The sequence below is a fragment of the Dermacentor andersoni genome, chromosome 4 (assembly GCF_023375885.2).
Source record: "Dermacentor andersoni chromosome 4, qqDerAnde1_hic_scaffold, whole genome shotgun sequence".
Taxonomy (NCBI): domain Eukaryota; kingdom Metazoa; phylum Arthropoda; class Arachnida; order Ixodida; family Ixodidae; genus Dermacentor; species Dermacentor andersoni.
The window spans coordinates 67,793,878-67,807,200 of NC_092817.1; the positions used below are offsets into that span (position 1 = coordinate 67,793,878).

Below are 13,323 nucleotides of genomic sequence, written 5' to 3' on the forward strand. Positions count from 1 at the left end.
CGCCGACGGCAGCAAAGGGTAGTGATGGCGTATGCAACGTCACCACTCCCCCGGTTGGGTGGCGGGAGATTTTAATTTCGAAAGAGGCATTCGGACCCTTAAAATGCAATTTCATCATAAACGAAGTATTTTCTTGGCACGAAACAAGCGTTGCGAGGTTTCCGGGATGGTATGTAAACAGTCCACGTCCACTTGGTATTTGCCTTTAGTGTCCCTTTGAAATTTGCTCTGACGCTCATCTCACGTCTTCCATGGGATCTTTACTCGAATCGCACCTTGCGCCGTTCGCAAGTTTGTACACGGTATGCACGACGCGCGAATTCTGATTGCGCTGCTGACGGCATTTGAAATGATTTCCGGTTACCCCGCTGGGGAAGCTCTTCATTCAGCGCAAGCGCGGAGCGACGCGAGAACAAAATTGCGTACTTGTAGATCTGCGCGTATCGGTGGATGGTCTTGTTGGGCAGGTATCCGATAAGGTCCGAGAAGTCCCTGGCCCTGGGCAGGCCACAGTACTCTCTGAAGTCGTTGTAGCCAGGAATTCCAGTCTCACGACCTCGCTGAATGTTCAGCGAGACCAAGTCCATGCCGAAGCCGTCACCGGGCACCTCGAACAAGTGGTTGGTCACCTGCGCCGCCGAGCGACCATGGGGAGCAACGGAGTGAGAAGGTTAGGTTTGCGACCAAACGCTTTTGCGTCTCATTATGACGGACACTGACATATTAGGTAGGGTCAACTTCGGTACGAAAAAAATTGAAGCGCCTCCGGTACGGCAAAGTAGTTGCGATGAGTTAAGTGTTTATGTGACAGCAGATTTAGTTATATATCTATAACAATGTATGGTATATTCATTAGGCCATCAGTAGAAGTGATGATTGCAGAAACATTGAAGAGTTAATTCTGTTAATCCACGCAGACGCATTTTGAAGCCGAGCTCCGGTGAGCATCGTAAGTAATCTATAGCTTTCGATGGCATTTTAATAGCCCCGCCCGCCGGCCCCCTAAGGAAGAAGAAAGAATATATATATATATATATATATAACGAAAGCTGTCGTTTATTGTAGCTGTGGTTTATTGTTTATTATGGTTATTATTGTTTATAGCCGCTTAAATGCAATCTCAGTGGCCTGGCCGAGCTTCCTGGCGTGTAGTAGCATAGCCGCGACTACCGACCGATGTTCGCTGCAACTCACCTGTCAAGTTTGCCAGGTTGCTCCACCGAGCTTTTGTCGTAGCAAATAAACAAAAAAATTATATCGACGGCTTTACTGTTGGCGGAGCTTTAATAATACTGTATTGCGATTCGCAACCAGCCATCGAGTAATGATGTATAACCAACTAAGTGTAAAGATTATTTTTTTGTGCTTTACCTGTGAGGGTGTTGCGCTGAATTCGTAAATTTGGTGTCGTAAATTCCACGCGTCATCGCTCATAGTGTGGCAAGATTGTGCTCGCGCGTGGCAGACAGCTGCGTGATTTGTGGAAACAAGAGCATTATGCGCACGAAGGCTTGCTCCACCGCGCTGCGGCTGTTTCATATGTAGGTAACTGCAAAGAACAGAATTTTGATCGCGCACGGACATACTCAGCATAGCCTATGCGGTTGGCGACGCATTGAGTCTGTTGTCATTGCGAATATCAGATATATCACTAAACTCTTTTATCGCGATGTCGCTTCGCTGAACGAGGTTCGAATGTATAGTGCGACATAGCTGTCTCGTCGGCCTCTACTTGCGACAAAGCGTTTACTACAATACATTTTTCTGCATTGTTTTGCTGAATCACGCTATTACAACTGTGTGTCTTCCCGCGTGCAGTCGTGCTAGGCTATACATTTCGCAACATTCGTGACGCGAATACTTAACCCTGATGGAAGTCCTGACGTTTTATTGGAATAAGCGTAGGTACTGTGACGCGCTTCATCTGCGATGTAGAAGGGCAGGAGTGAAATTCTAATTAAACGGGCCGTAACACAATAGCGTCAACGAAAAAGGTAGTAAAATGGTAGGCTTCGCATATGTATGGCTAGCCAGACGATGGATGGTGTGAACGTATGCTAACGCGCCTCAATAAATACCTCAGATATTTGTGGAAACTGATCTGAAAGTAACCTAATTACCCTCATCGCGGTGCAGCATTTAGCGACGGCTATGGGCCGAACATGTAACATGGGTACGAAGCGAGCTGTAACATGTTTTTGCGATGGATAGGAGTGAACATTTAAGAAGCAGGAAGTGTAGGCACGAGGTAGTCGCATAGAGCGAGACAGCAGGCCTTATTTTTGCAGCATTGGCGTATTCTTCAGGTCCCTCGAGCGTTGTTGTTTATAAAATCAACTGAAGCTAGTAAACCTTGAGCCAAACGTACCTCAGTCGTGATCTCGGGGTCCATTCTATTAGACTGCTGGTCGACAAGACCAAGAGCGAAGGAGTCGACGACGCCGGGCTTGTACAGGTCGTAGGGCTGACGCAGCAGCTTAGACAGACGAATGGCCTCTGTTAAAAAAGAAAATAATACGAAAGGGAAAAAATAAAGGCGTGCACATTGCGTGCTTCGTTGCTTAACGGTATTGTAACGACGCAACAAGTTAGCCAGCACACGGCCGCTATCGGCTTTTCATGTGATATACATCCAAGCCAAGTATATTGGGTGGCCGTCAGCGCTCTGCTCAGTCAAAAGAGAAAGCTTAGTTATCTAAATTGCAAGTTCAAAGCGTACAAGAAACAATCAATGCAAGGCACGTGCAAGAATGTTGTGTCATTTTATTTATCCCCCTTCCTCCTACTTTATACTAAAAACAAAAGAAAAAAAATCATTGGCGATGTAGCAGTAAATGCGAGAGAAATGTGTGAGCATTGCGACGCACGTCTTTTAGGTCCCGGTTCTATGATTTAAACCGCATTCACCACATTGCAAAGTTTTGTTCTGAAACTCGTTCGACATACTTTCTGCCTCTTCGAGAAGCGGAGTGCAACTGATGATGGTCTTAGCCGTCAGTTGCACTGTACGAAGTGATAATGTTTAAGTTTTCCGGAATCGTTAGACATCGCCTGTTGCAGATAACATAATTTTGGCCCTTAAGCTGAATTGTTCACAGAGGCGGTCATAAGATGCACGATAAATTGAAAAATGTATTAAGCTAACTACATAAATTTACTCATTAACTTCACAATAATTACTTTATGGCACATATTGCAATTTACGAATTGTAGCCGGTGAGCTTGCAAGGCGAACCCACTTAGAATAAATGTTCAGAAGGACAGTTTGGAGATATGCGCCATCGAAATCGGCGTAAGAATGCCCTGGTTCACTTATATATATATTTTTTTTTATGCAAGACGCTCTTTTACGCATTGAAGCACGAAGGTAACTCGAACGCCCACATATTTTGTCCCAGACTTTCGGAAATTATGTCTCGAAACTGGTATCGTCCTGGAAATTAATTACCAGTGGATACGTCTTGCAAACTCACCGGCTACAATGCGTAAACTGAAGTATGAGCCGTAACGTAACTGATTAAGAATTTCATTAGTGAATGTTTGTTAATTACTTGAATATGTGCTTCGTTTGTTCGTGCTAGTAATGTGTCGGCCTCTTCGAATAGTCCAGCTCAGAAGTAAGAACTATATATGCAATCTTCTGCCACAGGTGATTGTTAAAAATCCCGGAAAGCTTAACAATGAGCACCCCATATATATATATATATATTAGCCTCTGGGTACTCAATACATTTTTTCGCACGGCAAAGATGTTGGCCGAAAAGATGCTCGTCAGTATAGTATCACATGAGAAAGCAGAAGAAATGGCACCACCGATCTTCTCATTTCATTGTTCTCGCTGTAGCAGCAGTTTCAATAACGTAGCCACAAGACATGTACTAAGATATTAGCTATCTTCACTTGTATGATTTATATTAAATCGTGATTTTTCGCTTAGTCTATTCAAGTAGTCTTCATGTCTTGCTCCTGTATTCATGTATTGCTCCTGGGACCTGAAACTGGCGTTACCCATCACATAGGAAAGCATAATACTGGCTCTACCGTGTGCCTGAAAAAAAAAAAAAAGACAGGATAAAGAAACCTCACCGAGCTTTTCGTGGAACTTGTTGTACCTCTCGGTGATGTCAGGCAGCAAACTGTGACCGAAACGGAATGCAGCCGCCTGGAAGGCTTGCCTGATTCCAGCGTTCACCTTGGGACTGTAACCATCGTAGTAACCCTGCGCAGATCATCGCATGGTTCTTTGAAACTTGTTGCAAGGTGGCTTGCTGGAAACAAGTAGGACGCGCAGCATTCCGCAAAATTTGTTCAACAAAACGCTCTGCTCGTCAGAACATTCCTTTTTTTTATTTTCTAGATACCCCTGTTCCAGGGTAGCCAACTGGAGATAATCTCTGGTTAACTTCCCTGTCTTTCCCTTGCCTTATCTCTCTCTCTCTCTCTCTAGAGACCTCCAAGACAAGACTGCATCATTCCATCTTACTGAACTACTCTATGGACCGTCTTTACTTGGGCACGTAAAGCGGAATTGTCACTTTAGCACGCACTGAAACACTTAGGAAAGTTGACGTGGGTACAACGTGTGGCACCTGTCATGCGGAGGTTGTGGGTTCGGCTTCGACTGCTGGCAAACATTTTTTTTCCACCTTATTATCTCTTTCTTATTTTCCGAGGAGCGTCCAGAAAGGACGTTCCTATGAAGCTTAAATGAGGCATGAGCATAAGGAAAAAATTGAAGATGTTTGTGTTGTCAGATAAAATGAGGTTGCTTTTCCTGATGTGAGCAACTCTTTTTTGGAATTGGTTGCAGCGCAGCTCTAAATTTTGCTGCTGATGTCATGCAAACGTGCCGCCGCACTTTTAAACAAATGTACACCCTTAGGGCCATATCTTGCCACACAACGATTATCGTCATGTGTCTTGCTTGCGTTTCCTTTCTTGAAAACGCTGCGCTCGCTACTTCGAGAATGCTCTGTCATGCTGATAACGCGCATGTCGCTCCTGACTCGGAAGTACCGGGCTCGCAGCTTAAAGAAAGGAAATCTGGACAAGATAGATGACGATTATCGTCGTATGGCAAGATACGACCCAAAGGGTGTAATATTGTTTAAGAGGGCAGAGACTGCACCCAATATATATCCGCCTTCTTTTTGCAACATGCTAATTCATACATTTCCACGGTTATGTTGTTATTTAAATTGTGTAACATTTATTATTATTATTATTATTATTATTATTATTATTATTATTATTATTATTATTATTATTTCGATCTAACCGCAATATTTAGAAATATACCCCGCCATGTAGTGGTGGGTGTAAGCCATTTTTGCCATAACTGCGAGCAACAAATACGGTAAACTGTCATATCCCGCCATTACATGTTTACTAACATAAAGATGGTCTCACGATGTCTCCTCTATGTCATACATATAATGAAATTGGATCAACAAACCGCTTCTTCTTATCCTGCTGGCGGTATTCAAGCAAGAGAAAAGAGTTACTCCTTCGAAGCTCCACTTTGTCAGATTGCACTAAGATTAAGTATTCCTGTAGTCCTATCATCTGGGACCTGCACAAAGATGTTCGTTACGCTGTATCTGATATTTCAAGTGAAGCAAAATGACTATCGTATTAATTTCAATGTCTTTAACTTTACTCTCTTCTGTGTTGACTGTCCATATCACTGAAATGAACTAATTATCTAAATTCCTTTTTTACAGTGGTCTTTGATATAATATTTTTTTCATTTAGTCTACTCCTCAGTCACGTACTATTCTTGTTTCTCGAGTCTTTCCTATTGCATTCTTCCTTTTTCAAGTTTCCTCTCTCTCTCTCTCTCTCTCTCTACATATATATATATATATATATATATATATATATATATATATATATATATATATATATGCTTTTCCTCTGCTACCTGCCACCAGATTCTTAGTAAATGCCACTTAGCGGGCACGCACCGTAGATGATGTTTATTATAGTCGTTATCATCGTCGTCATCGTCGTCAATAGTGAGAAGCCGTCTTACGTGCTGCACGGGCGTCAGTCCGTACTTCTTGACCGCGTCTGGTCCCAGAACACTGGGCAGCCACTCGGTGAGCGTGAGGTGCTGGACCTCGGCGATGAGGATGTGCCGCGTCTCTTGGAAGAGCGTCTCGTCGTCCCAGTGTGGGTTCACCGTCTGCAGACCCTTGGCGATCTTGTTGTGCTCACGGAGCCACAGCGTGTGCATCACCGTTAGTGACAACTGCTCGTTCACACGTTCGTCGCCTGCGTTTAAAAAAAAAAGAAAGAAAAAGCCCGTTGTTCGATACGAGAACGAGACGACTATTACACCTGTATATTAGGCTCTTACGATGTAATCCAATCGGCATTCGTTGCTCTTAGAGCACTTGCGCGCGATATGCTAGTACGTTCAGATTATGAGAATTTAGAACTTGGAAATTTCCTAATGTGATTTTAGATACGCGAACGGGAACTACGCGGAAAAGCGTGATATGAGTCTTAACCTGTCTTCGCCAAGCCACTGTTCATCGTAATTGGCAGGGCCTGGGTAGTGGAGGACGAGCGACGTAAAATGGGCGATTGGTCCCCGACACCTCTTCACTTCTTTGGACGATTTATCGAAGTCTGTAAGATACACACGAACAGAGAGCTAATGTTGTGCGAAATACTGGTTGCTTAGGGTAACCGCGACACGTAGCTAAGGTTAGCGTTGTTGTCCCGTATTTGAATCCCTGTTGATAAAGCCCAATTAAAATTTTGTTTGGGATATCTAGCGCCATTGTTCTGTTGTTCACCGAATAGTTCGGACAAAACATGTGCTCTATTTTTTATTTACTTGCAAAAGATAGGCTGAACAATGCGAACCAGAAATCAGTTTTTTTTCCTTTGTGCGCCATGGTACTCCCTCAAGGCGATTTTTCTGTGCTGCTAAAAAAAGCAACCCTGTGCTTTAAATTGTTCAAGGCCCGCGCAAATGTTTTACAATACATTGTGGTGCATGAAGGCTATTTTCTGATAACCGGCCGCAATCATCTCGGCGCACAAGGCTTTCTCTTGCCATTGTTGCCACAGACAGCTAAGAGAAAACTTGCAAGGGATGCCGGTGACAAACCCACGTGATACAGGGTAACCTTGGGCTTAGTTCGGCAAGAGAATGATTAGGTCGAACTCGTCGCCCGCAACACATGTAAGATCGCCCACTCGGAATGGCAGTCTCATTGTACTGTTGTGCTTCGCTCGATCTGTGCGTTCGTGTGGTCAAGCGCGTTTCTGTCTCCCGCCACCTTAGGTCAGGCTGCCACTGTTGGCACTGACAAGACAATCCAATTTTGTAAACCAGGTGCCTTTGACGTGGTACCAGGGCCTTGATTTGTTTTCCTCTATTGTTAACAATTTGAAGCTACTAAGGCCTCACCGCATACTGTTCAAGCTTCTTTGACATGTCACTGGGCTTTCCACGCTTAACCCCCGCTTGTCTGCTAATGTCGACGCCGCCTTTTAAATGCCACTCTACGCCGCTGCTGTCGGCGAAACCGTGGACATCAAAGGGCAACCCGTCTCTATTAGGGCATTGTCCTTGTCACCTGTTCTCTCTCTCTCTCTCTCTCTCTCTCTCTCTCTCTCTCTATATATATATATATATATATATATATATATATATATATATATATATATATATATATATATATATATATATATATATATATATATATATATATATAGTTCATTACGACTAAAGCGATGTGGGCGACGTGTTAAGTGTATCGCAGTGGTGCCTTGAGGTCGATGGTATACGACGGGTTCAACGAGGAGGTGTTATCGACTTGACAAGCCTCGAGGTCTGCATAACGCAGACGTGTCACGCTCAAGGCGGAATGGCGGTCAGGAAGTACCGCCAATGCTCGCTGCACACGTTTGGAGCCGCCGCCGATGACGATGGTTGCACACCCGCGCCCGTGGAGCAAATTAAAGGAAGTGAAAGGAGGGGGTCGCTGCGGCGGGCATTGTGCACTTGCCTGCGTCGAAGCAGTAGAGGTTCCTGGGCCTCGCCATGCAGCCAACGTCCGCCTCGACCGTCTTCATGGGCAGCAGGTCCTTGAGGCCCAAGTCTCGGTAAAGAGGAGTGGTCTTCATGCGTCCTTGTTTTGGGGGAGAGGGTAGACAAAAAGAAAGAAAGACACGAATCAGCGATACAAATCGGCGTTGGCGTTGTACGGCCACATTCGTATTAGTAGCGAGCTGCGCCAGCGGTGTCTTCGATTACGGTGTCCACCCCAGTTGCGGTTCGCGAGGTCGTGCTGTCGGGGGCTGTGCAGCCCTCTATCATGGGCGTGCCAACTTAGCGCGGCCGAAGCAGCGCACACGAGACGTATATACACGCAACGACCTCGATCGGGGAGGGGGGACACGTACCTCCGGAGAACTCGCGCAGTCGGCTGGCGACTTCCTGGGTGCTTCCGTACACGAAGCCGGCGTCGAGGTACGCCGAGATGATGTTCATCTGGGACCGCGGACCTGCAAGGCAAAACGTCATTCAGATGTAAAAGTACCACACCTGGCACCAGCATGCACAAAGATTGCGAACAAGCAAACGTAAAAAATACACAAGATACAGATTTGTTTGATCGAAGAACTTTGGTTGTATAGGCTGCACTGACGTTAAAAGAAGTTTATTCGTCCACAAGCTTTCGACATATACTCCGTTGATGACCCTTGGTTTTCATCAGTGCCTATTGAAACTGCACAAAAGTATATTGAAGGCTTTCGTTGTTGCACCACGTCATAACGTGCATAAAGAAGCTATTAAATTTTGATTTAAAAGCACAATTCGGTCGCCGTGGCTTCGATGTAGCTGGTATCGGACTTCGTCTCCTACAAGTCAAATAAATTGCGTCCCTAGCTTTGAACAGCTTGTATGACAGGGTGTGCTCAAAGCGTAGTGATTGATATTCGACGCTCACCAAGGGTGCAGGATGGCCTGAGACCGGCGAGAACCCTGGCGAACTCCAGACACTTGCGGTTGAAGAACTTGTAGAAGGGGTCGTCGTGTGGGACGTCGATGATCAAGCAGTTGGGATGCCTCTCCTCGGGCGTGTACTTGCAGCACTCGATATCCTGGCGTTCCTCGTCTGAAACGATCGCACGCAAAAGTAGTGACACGTTAGTCACTCGAGCAATACCAAAATTATATCTCACAAATATCCATAATATGGGCTGGTATGGTGGGCTTTATTTTGCTGTACTTCTTTTCTTTTTCTTCTTTTTTTTTAATGCGATAGGATTATATCCCCATCGCGCGAATATGCGTCGGCGTGACCGAAAGATGGTCCCAAAAATGGCCGCCGGCGCAAAGAGGGAAAACGTAGAAAAATGCTCATATTGACGTCAAATTTCTCAGGGAGGTTCCTGTCAACAAGGTAAATTAATGTCATGGAAAAAATATTGGTAAATTTTAGTCTGGGTGTGGCCAGCTCACCAGGTGATCGCGTGATAGTGTTGCATGTGTGCTCCAAGGCCATCTCTCACCCATATAACGTGGACGTGTAGACTAAGGCCATCCTAAATTAAGTTACCCTTATTAGGGACAAACCCATCTGAAAGGCAGTGGGAGGTTTGGCTTGCGAGCAAGGATCAAGAGAGCGAAGTTGCTCTGCTCGGCCAAGCCCAGCGAGCCTCACATGCCAGTGAAACCCTGGACTAGGGGGGTTCCACTCATTCTCGACCTATTACCACAGAGTAAAATCAAATCATTACTACTGCTCGGTATGGGTGGGACTCGAACCTGGCCCTCCGGGGGGCCAGATGAGCACGCTACCGCGGCTCGACGGTTCTGTTTGGCTAAAGGTGCGCCTAGTGCCTGCGTCACCGGGGACGTGACGGCGCAGCCAATGGGGAGGAGGCGGCGCCACCTCGTAAGCGTATGAGTGCATAAAATAAAAAGCATTAATGTAAAATTGAATGCCACTGAGCGGTCCTTGGAGTTATGAACTACTCGTGGGCATGCCAGTGCGTTTAGATGCTTGGCGCATTTTGATTCGGCCGGTAAGGCCAAATCAAAAGGCCAAATCAAGAGGAGCAGTTCGAACGCAGGCGAGGGCATGCGCGGACAAGGAACTCGCGAAAAAAAAAAAAAACATTTCACCAGAGGGTCTATAATGCTTTCGCATTCCCACACGTAAGCAGCCTGAAGTGTCTGCCGAGGTTTTTCTTATTATTTTATTTACCCGAAAGGCCCATAGGGCATTAATATATACAGGGGGGGGGGAGGGGGTGTTCACTGTACATTTTGGTACAGTGAACGTAAAATTACAAGAGCGTAACAATCTTATAATTGTGCAAAGAATTTTGCACAATACAACACATTACAATTTAAAATAAAGTGTGAAATAAGAACGCACTTCGTCATTTACAATGGTAGCTAGCACACATGTAAAACAGTTTCACTTGAAAATACAGGTAAAATGCAAGAGAAAAAGATAACGTGTAAACAAAAGTTACATGTAAGCAGCAAGAGAAAGCATGACGTCAGTTGGCATTGCGTATACGGTGTAAACAGTCATGAATCTTTGTACCTTTACGTTTGCGGTCTCTTGGTCAGCGAGAGAAATTCGGTCTGTACTTCTGAAAATTTACCTGCATTAATTATTTTAGCTAATAACATGAATGATTACACTCCTGCATCGCCAAGTGTAGGAGGAAAAAACGGAGTAAGTCATTGAGGGAAGAGGTTGGTGAACTTTGTGATAATGGTCGGAGCGCGGGAACGTTGTACGAGTAATTCTGTTCTTCTCTTCTTGGTCATGCACGGCTTATTCTTTTGATGTAATAGGTGGGGTGACTACCTGAAAAATCCGCTGACAAATCACGGCAAGGAATATAACTAGAAACAATAATTGCTACATTATCGCAGTCACGAACACTTTCTCTTTCAGTGTCTTGTTAGAAAGCTCACAGCCATTTTCACGAAGCAACTTGCTAAGCTCTAACTGTCCAACTGTTGTTGAGTTACGGCGCTTATACTGCAGCTAAAATCGCAATAGACTAGCGAATCTCTACACTCCGTATGCGGCACACACATTAATAATTTATTTCTTCCTCTCTGGCATGTGTTCATTTTTTTTGCGCGTGCTAAAGTGCCCTTTTAATGCGTATAGCATTCTTGGCATTGTCAGGCCAGTTTTTGTCCGGTTATCTGACCTAACCAAAAATATGAGCCGATAAAATAGGGCAGTTTAAAGATCATTGCGGAAATTTGGGTCACTGGTTATGTGCCACCAGGTATGTGACACTTAGTATGTGACACTGCGTATCTATTCGCTCTTCGATGAGCCTCTTTGACGCCGATTTCTATGAGTGAGTATGCGCGGACTTGGCGGCGGCAACGTTAGATGGCGCAGCATCTCCCGAGAGAAGCGCGCGCGAGAAGCCTGGCTGTAGTGCACACGTCATCGAGACACGTTTCGTCTATTCGCACACTTGGATAGTCATCGTAGATGAGTTCTGCTCGAAACGGAGTAGTCGGATGCGTACTGCTTCCCACCTCTGCAGTTGGGCTCCATTTAATTCTACCTACCTACACGAATTCTTACGCCTGCATGGTACCGAGTTGTAGCGTGTTCCGTCAGTTAATTTTACGTCGCATACTTGCTTTGTTCATGCGTTAATTCATTGCAAATGCTGTGGTGCCGCTCTGTCTTCGTCCGTATGGGATGCATAAATCAGAATGCTTACATTACAAGCGGTTAGAAATTCACCAAGCTATTTCATTTCTTAGTGGGTGCCTTGTTCGAGAGACCCGCTTCCCATTCGAGGTGTAAAATGATTTATACTACATTTCTCCTAAATTTCTATCGCACATCGTCACACAGTCTTAACACAACATCCGTTGGCCTGAATAGATCTCGCTTCAGTTGCGTGCATAAACGCCTGGAGACACTCGCACGCACTCATGAGGAAAGGGCAAGAAATCAATCGCCGGGAAATCGATGTTATGTGTCCGCCCCACTTTTATCTAGATCAGTTCCTCGAGGAAAAAAGTTAGCCGCGTTGAACATGCCGTGGGAGCATCTGTGGCAACAGGCCTATAATAAGCCAGAAGGAAGAGAGAAAAAAAAAAAAAGGAGACTACTCTAGTATATGTCCAGGACACTTTCGTAAACCGCTCTCTCACTTCCGAGCCTCGTGTACCTGAATAGACACAGTTAATCATCTAATTGTCCAGATTCCGAGTCCTTGTGGTGTCGTTTCCCGCTATTTATTTCACTTCCACGCCGTTTTGTGATTAGATCAAGGGGAACTATGCATTCCTTTTGAAAAAGAAAGGAAACGCATAATTTCTTATGGAGATAAATATCAGCCGCACCTTCGTGGTTTTTGGCCGGGATATTTATAGACAGCATGCGGCATTTCATTTTTTTTTTCTTTCGAGAGGAGGGATTGGGGGGGGGAGGGGTAGGTTCACGTGGATTAGGGCAGTTCGCTCTTTCCGAGCCTTCTATATATAGTCTTCTCGCGGATTAAAGATAACAAGGAGTGAATTGCTTCGTTCTCATTGGCGTATTTTCATCAATTAATCTTTTTTTCGACTTGCCAAGTACGGTCGGAGGTAAACATGCTAAAATAGAGAGGCGATACAATTTTCACTGTGGTACGAGTTTGTGCTGCTGCGTGCGGGTGGGTTACTTGACACACGTGTGGTACTACGGCATTGGAATTTGTTGCTATGTCGTAGCGATGAAACTGTCCTATTCTCTTCATCATCGTCTTCTCCACATTCTCTCTCTCTTTCTCCTAGTGTTTTCCTTCCCCCTTGTATCCAGATTCTGAGTAGAAGGCTAGAACAAAGTAGTTTAGGCTGACCTCACAGCTCTTGTTTTGTAATAAATATACCTCCTTCCTCAATGAACCCCTTCCCTGACAGCTTTCTACAGATTGGGTCTGTGGTAGTGAAAAGTTGACGACCCAAACATTATAAGTCGCATTCTGAACCTGCCTCCAAACGGAATGCGCTCTGGAACGTCACAAAACGGTATTTTGAAATTCCGTGCGAGGAAAGAACCAAATCGCATTGCGCTAGTGACTCCAGTCGCCGCCTTCAAGGAAAGTATAAGAAGAAAACAAATGGCGATACGCAAACGCTACGTGTGCTGCATTTGGAACGTAGCGCGCATAAACTATGCATGCAGCCATTCCTCGGTGGTTTAGAGCACCCCTGGGGATCTTAACGTGGTTGTGGTAGTGCCGAGAAAAAATTTTAAAACACGAAGTACTCCCTCGTGCGTCAGCCTGGCGTCACTGCTTTCAACATTGCTA

At 45.1% G+C, this 13,323-nt stretch overlaps 1 protein-coding gene across 1 annotated transcript in view; it reads right to left on the minus strand.

The window, feature by feature from the left end:
• The window catches only part of LOC126536250 (salivary peroxidase/catechol oxidase-like), a 202,248-nt gene that overhangs the window by 7,926 nt on the left and 180,999 nt on the right, over positions 1-13,323 (minus strand). Inside the window, exons 6-12 of the mRNA XM_050183142.3 lie at positions 8,973-9,140; positions 8,425-8,526; positions 8,028-8,150; positions 6,035-6,276; positions 4,087-4,219; positions 2,369-2,496; positions 427-629 (exon numbers count right to left, since the gene is read on the minus strand). Of these exons, the coding sequence (XP_050039099.1) occupies positions 427-629; positions 2,369-2,496; positions 4,087-4,219; positions 6,035-6,276; positions 8,028-8,150; positions 8,425-8,526; positions 8,973-9,140 (1,099 nt within the window). The remainder of the gene's footprint in view (positions 1-426; positions 630-2,368; positions 2,497-4,086; positions 4,220-6,034; positions 6,277-8,027; positions 8,151-8,424; positions 8,527-8,972; positions 9,141-13,323) is intronic.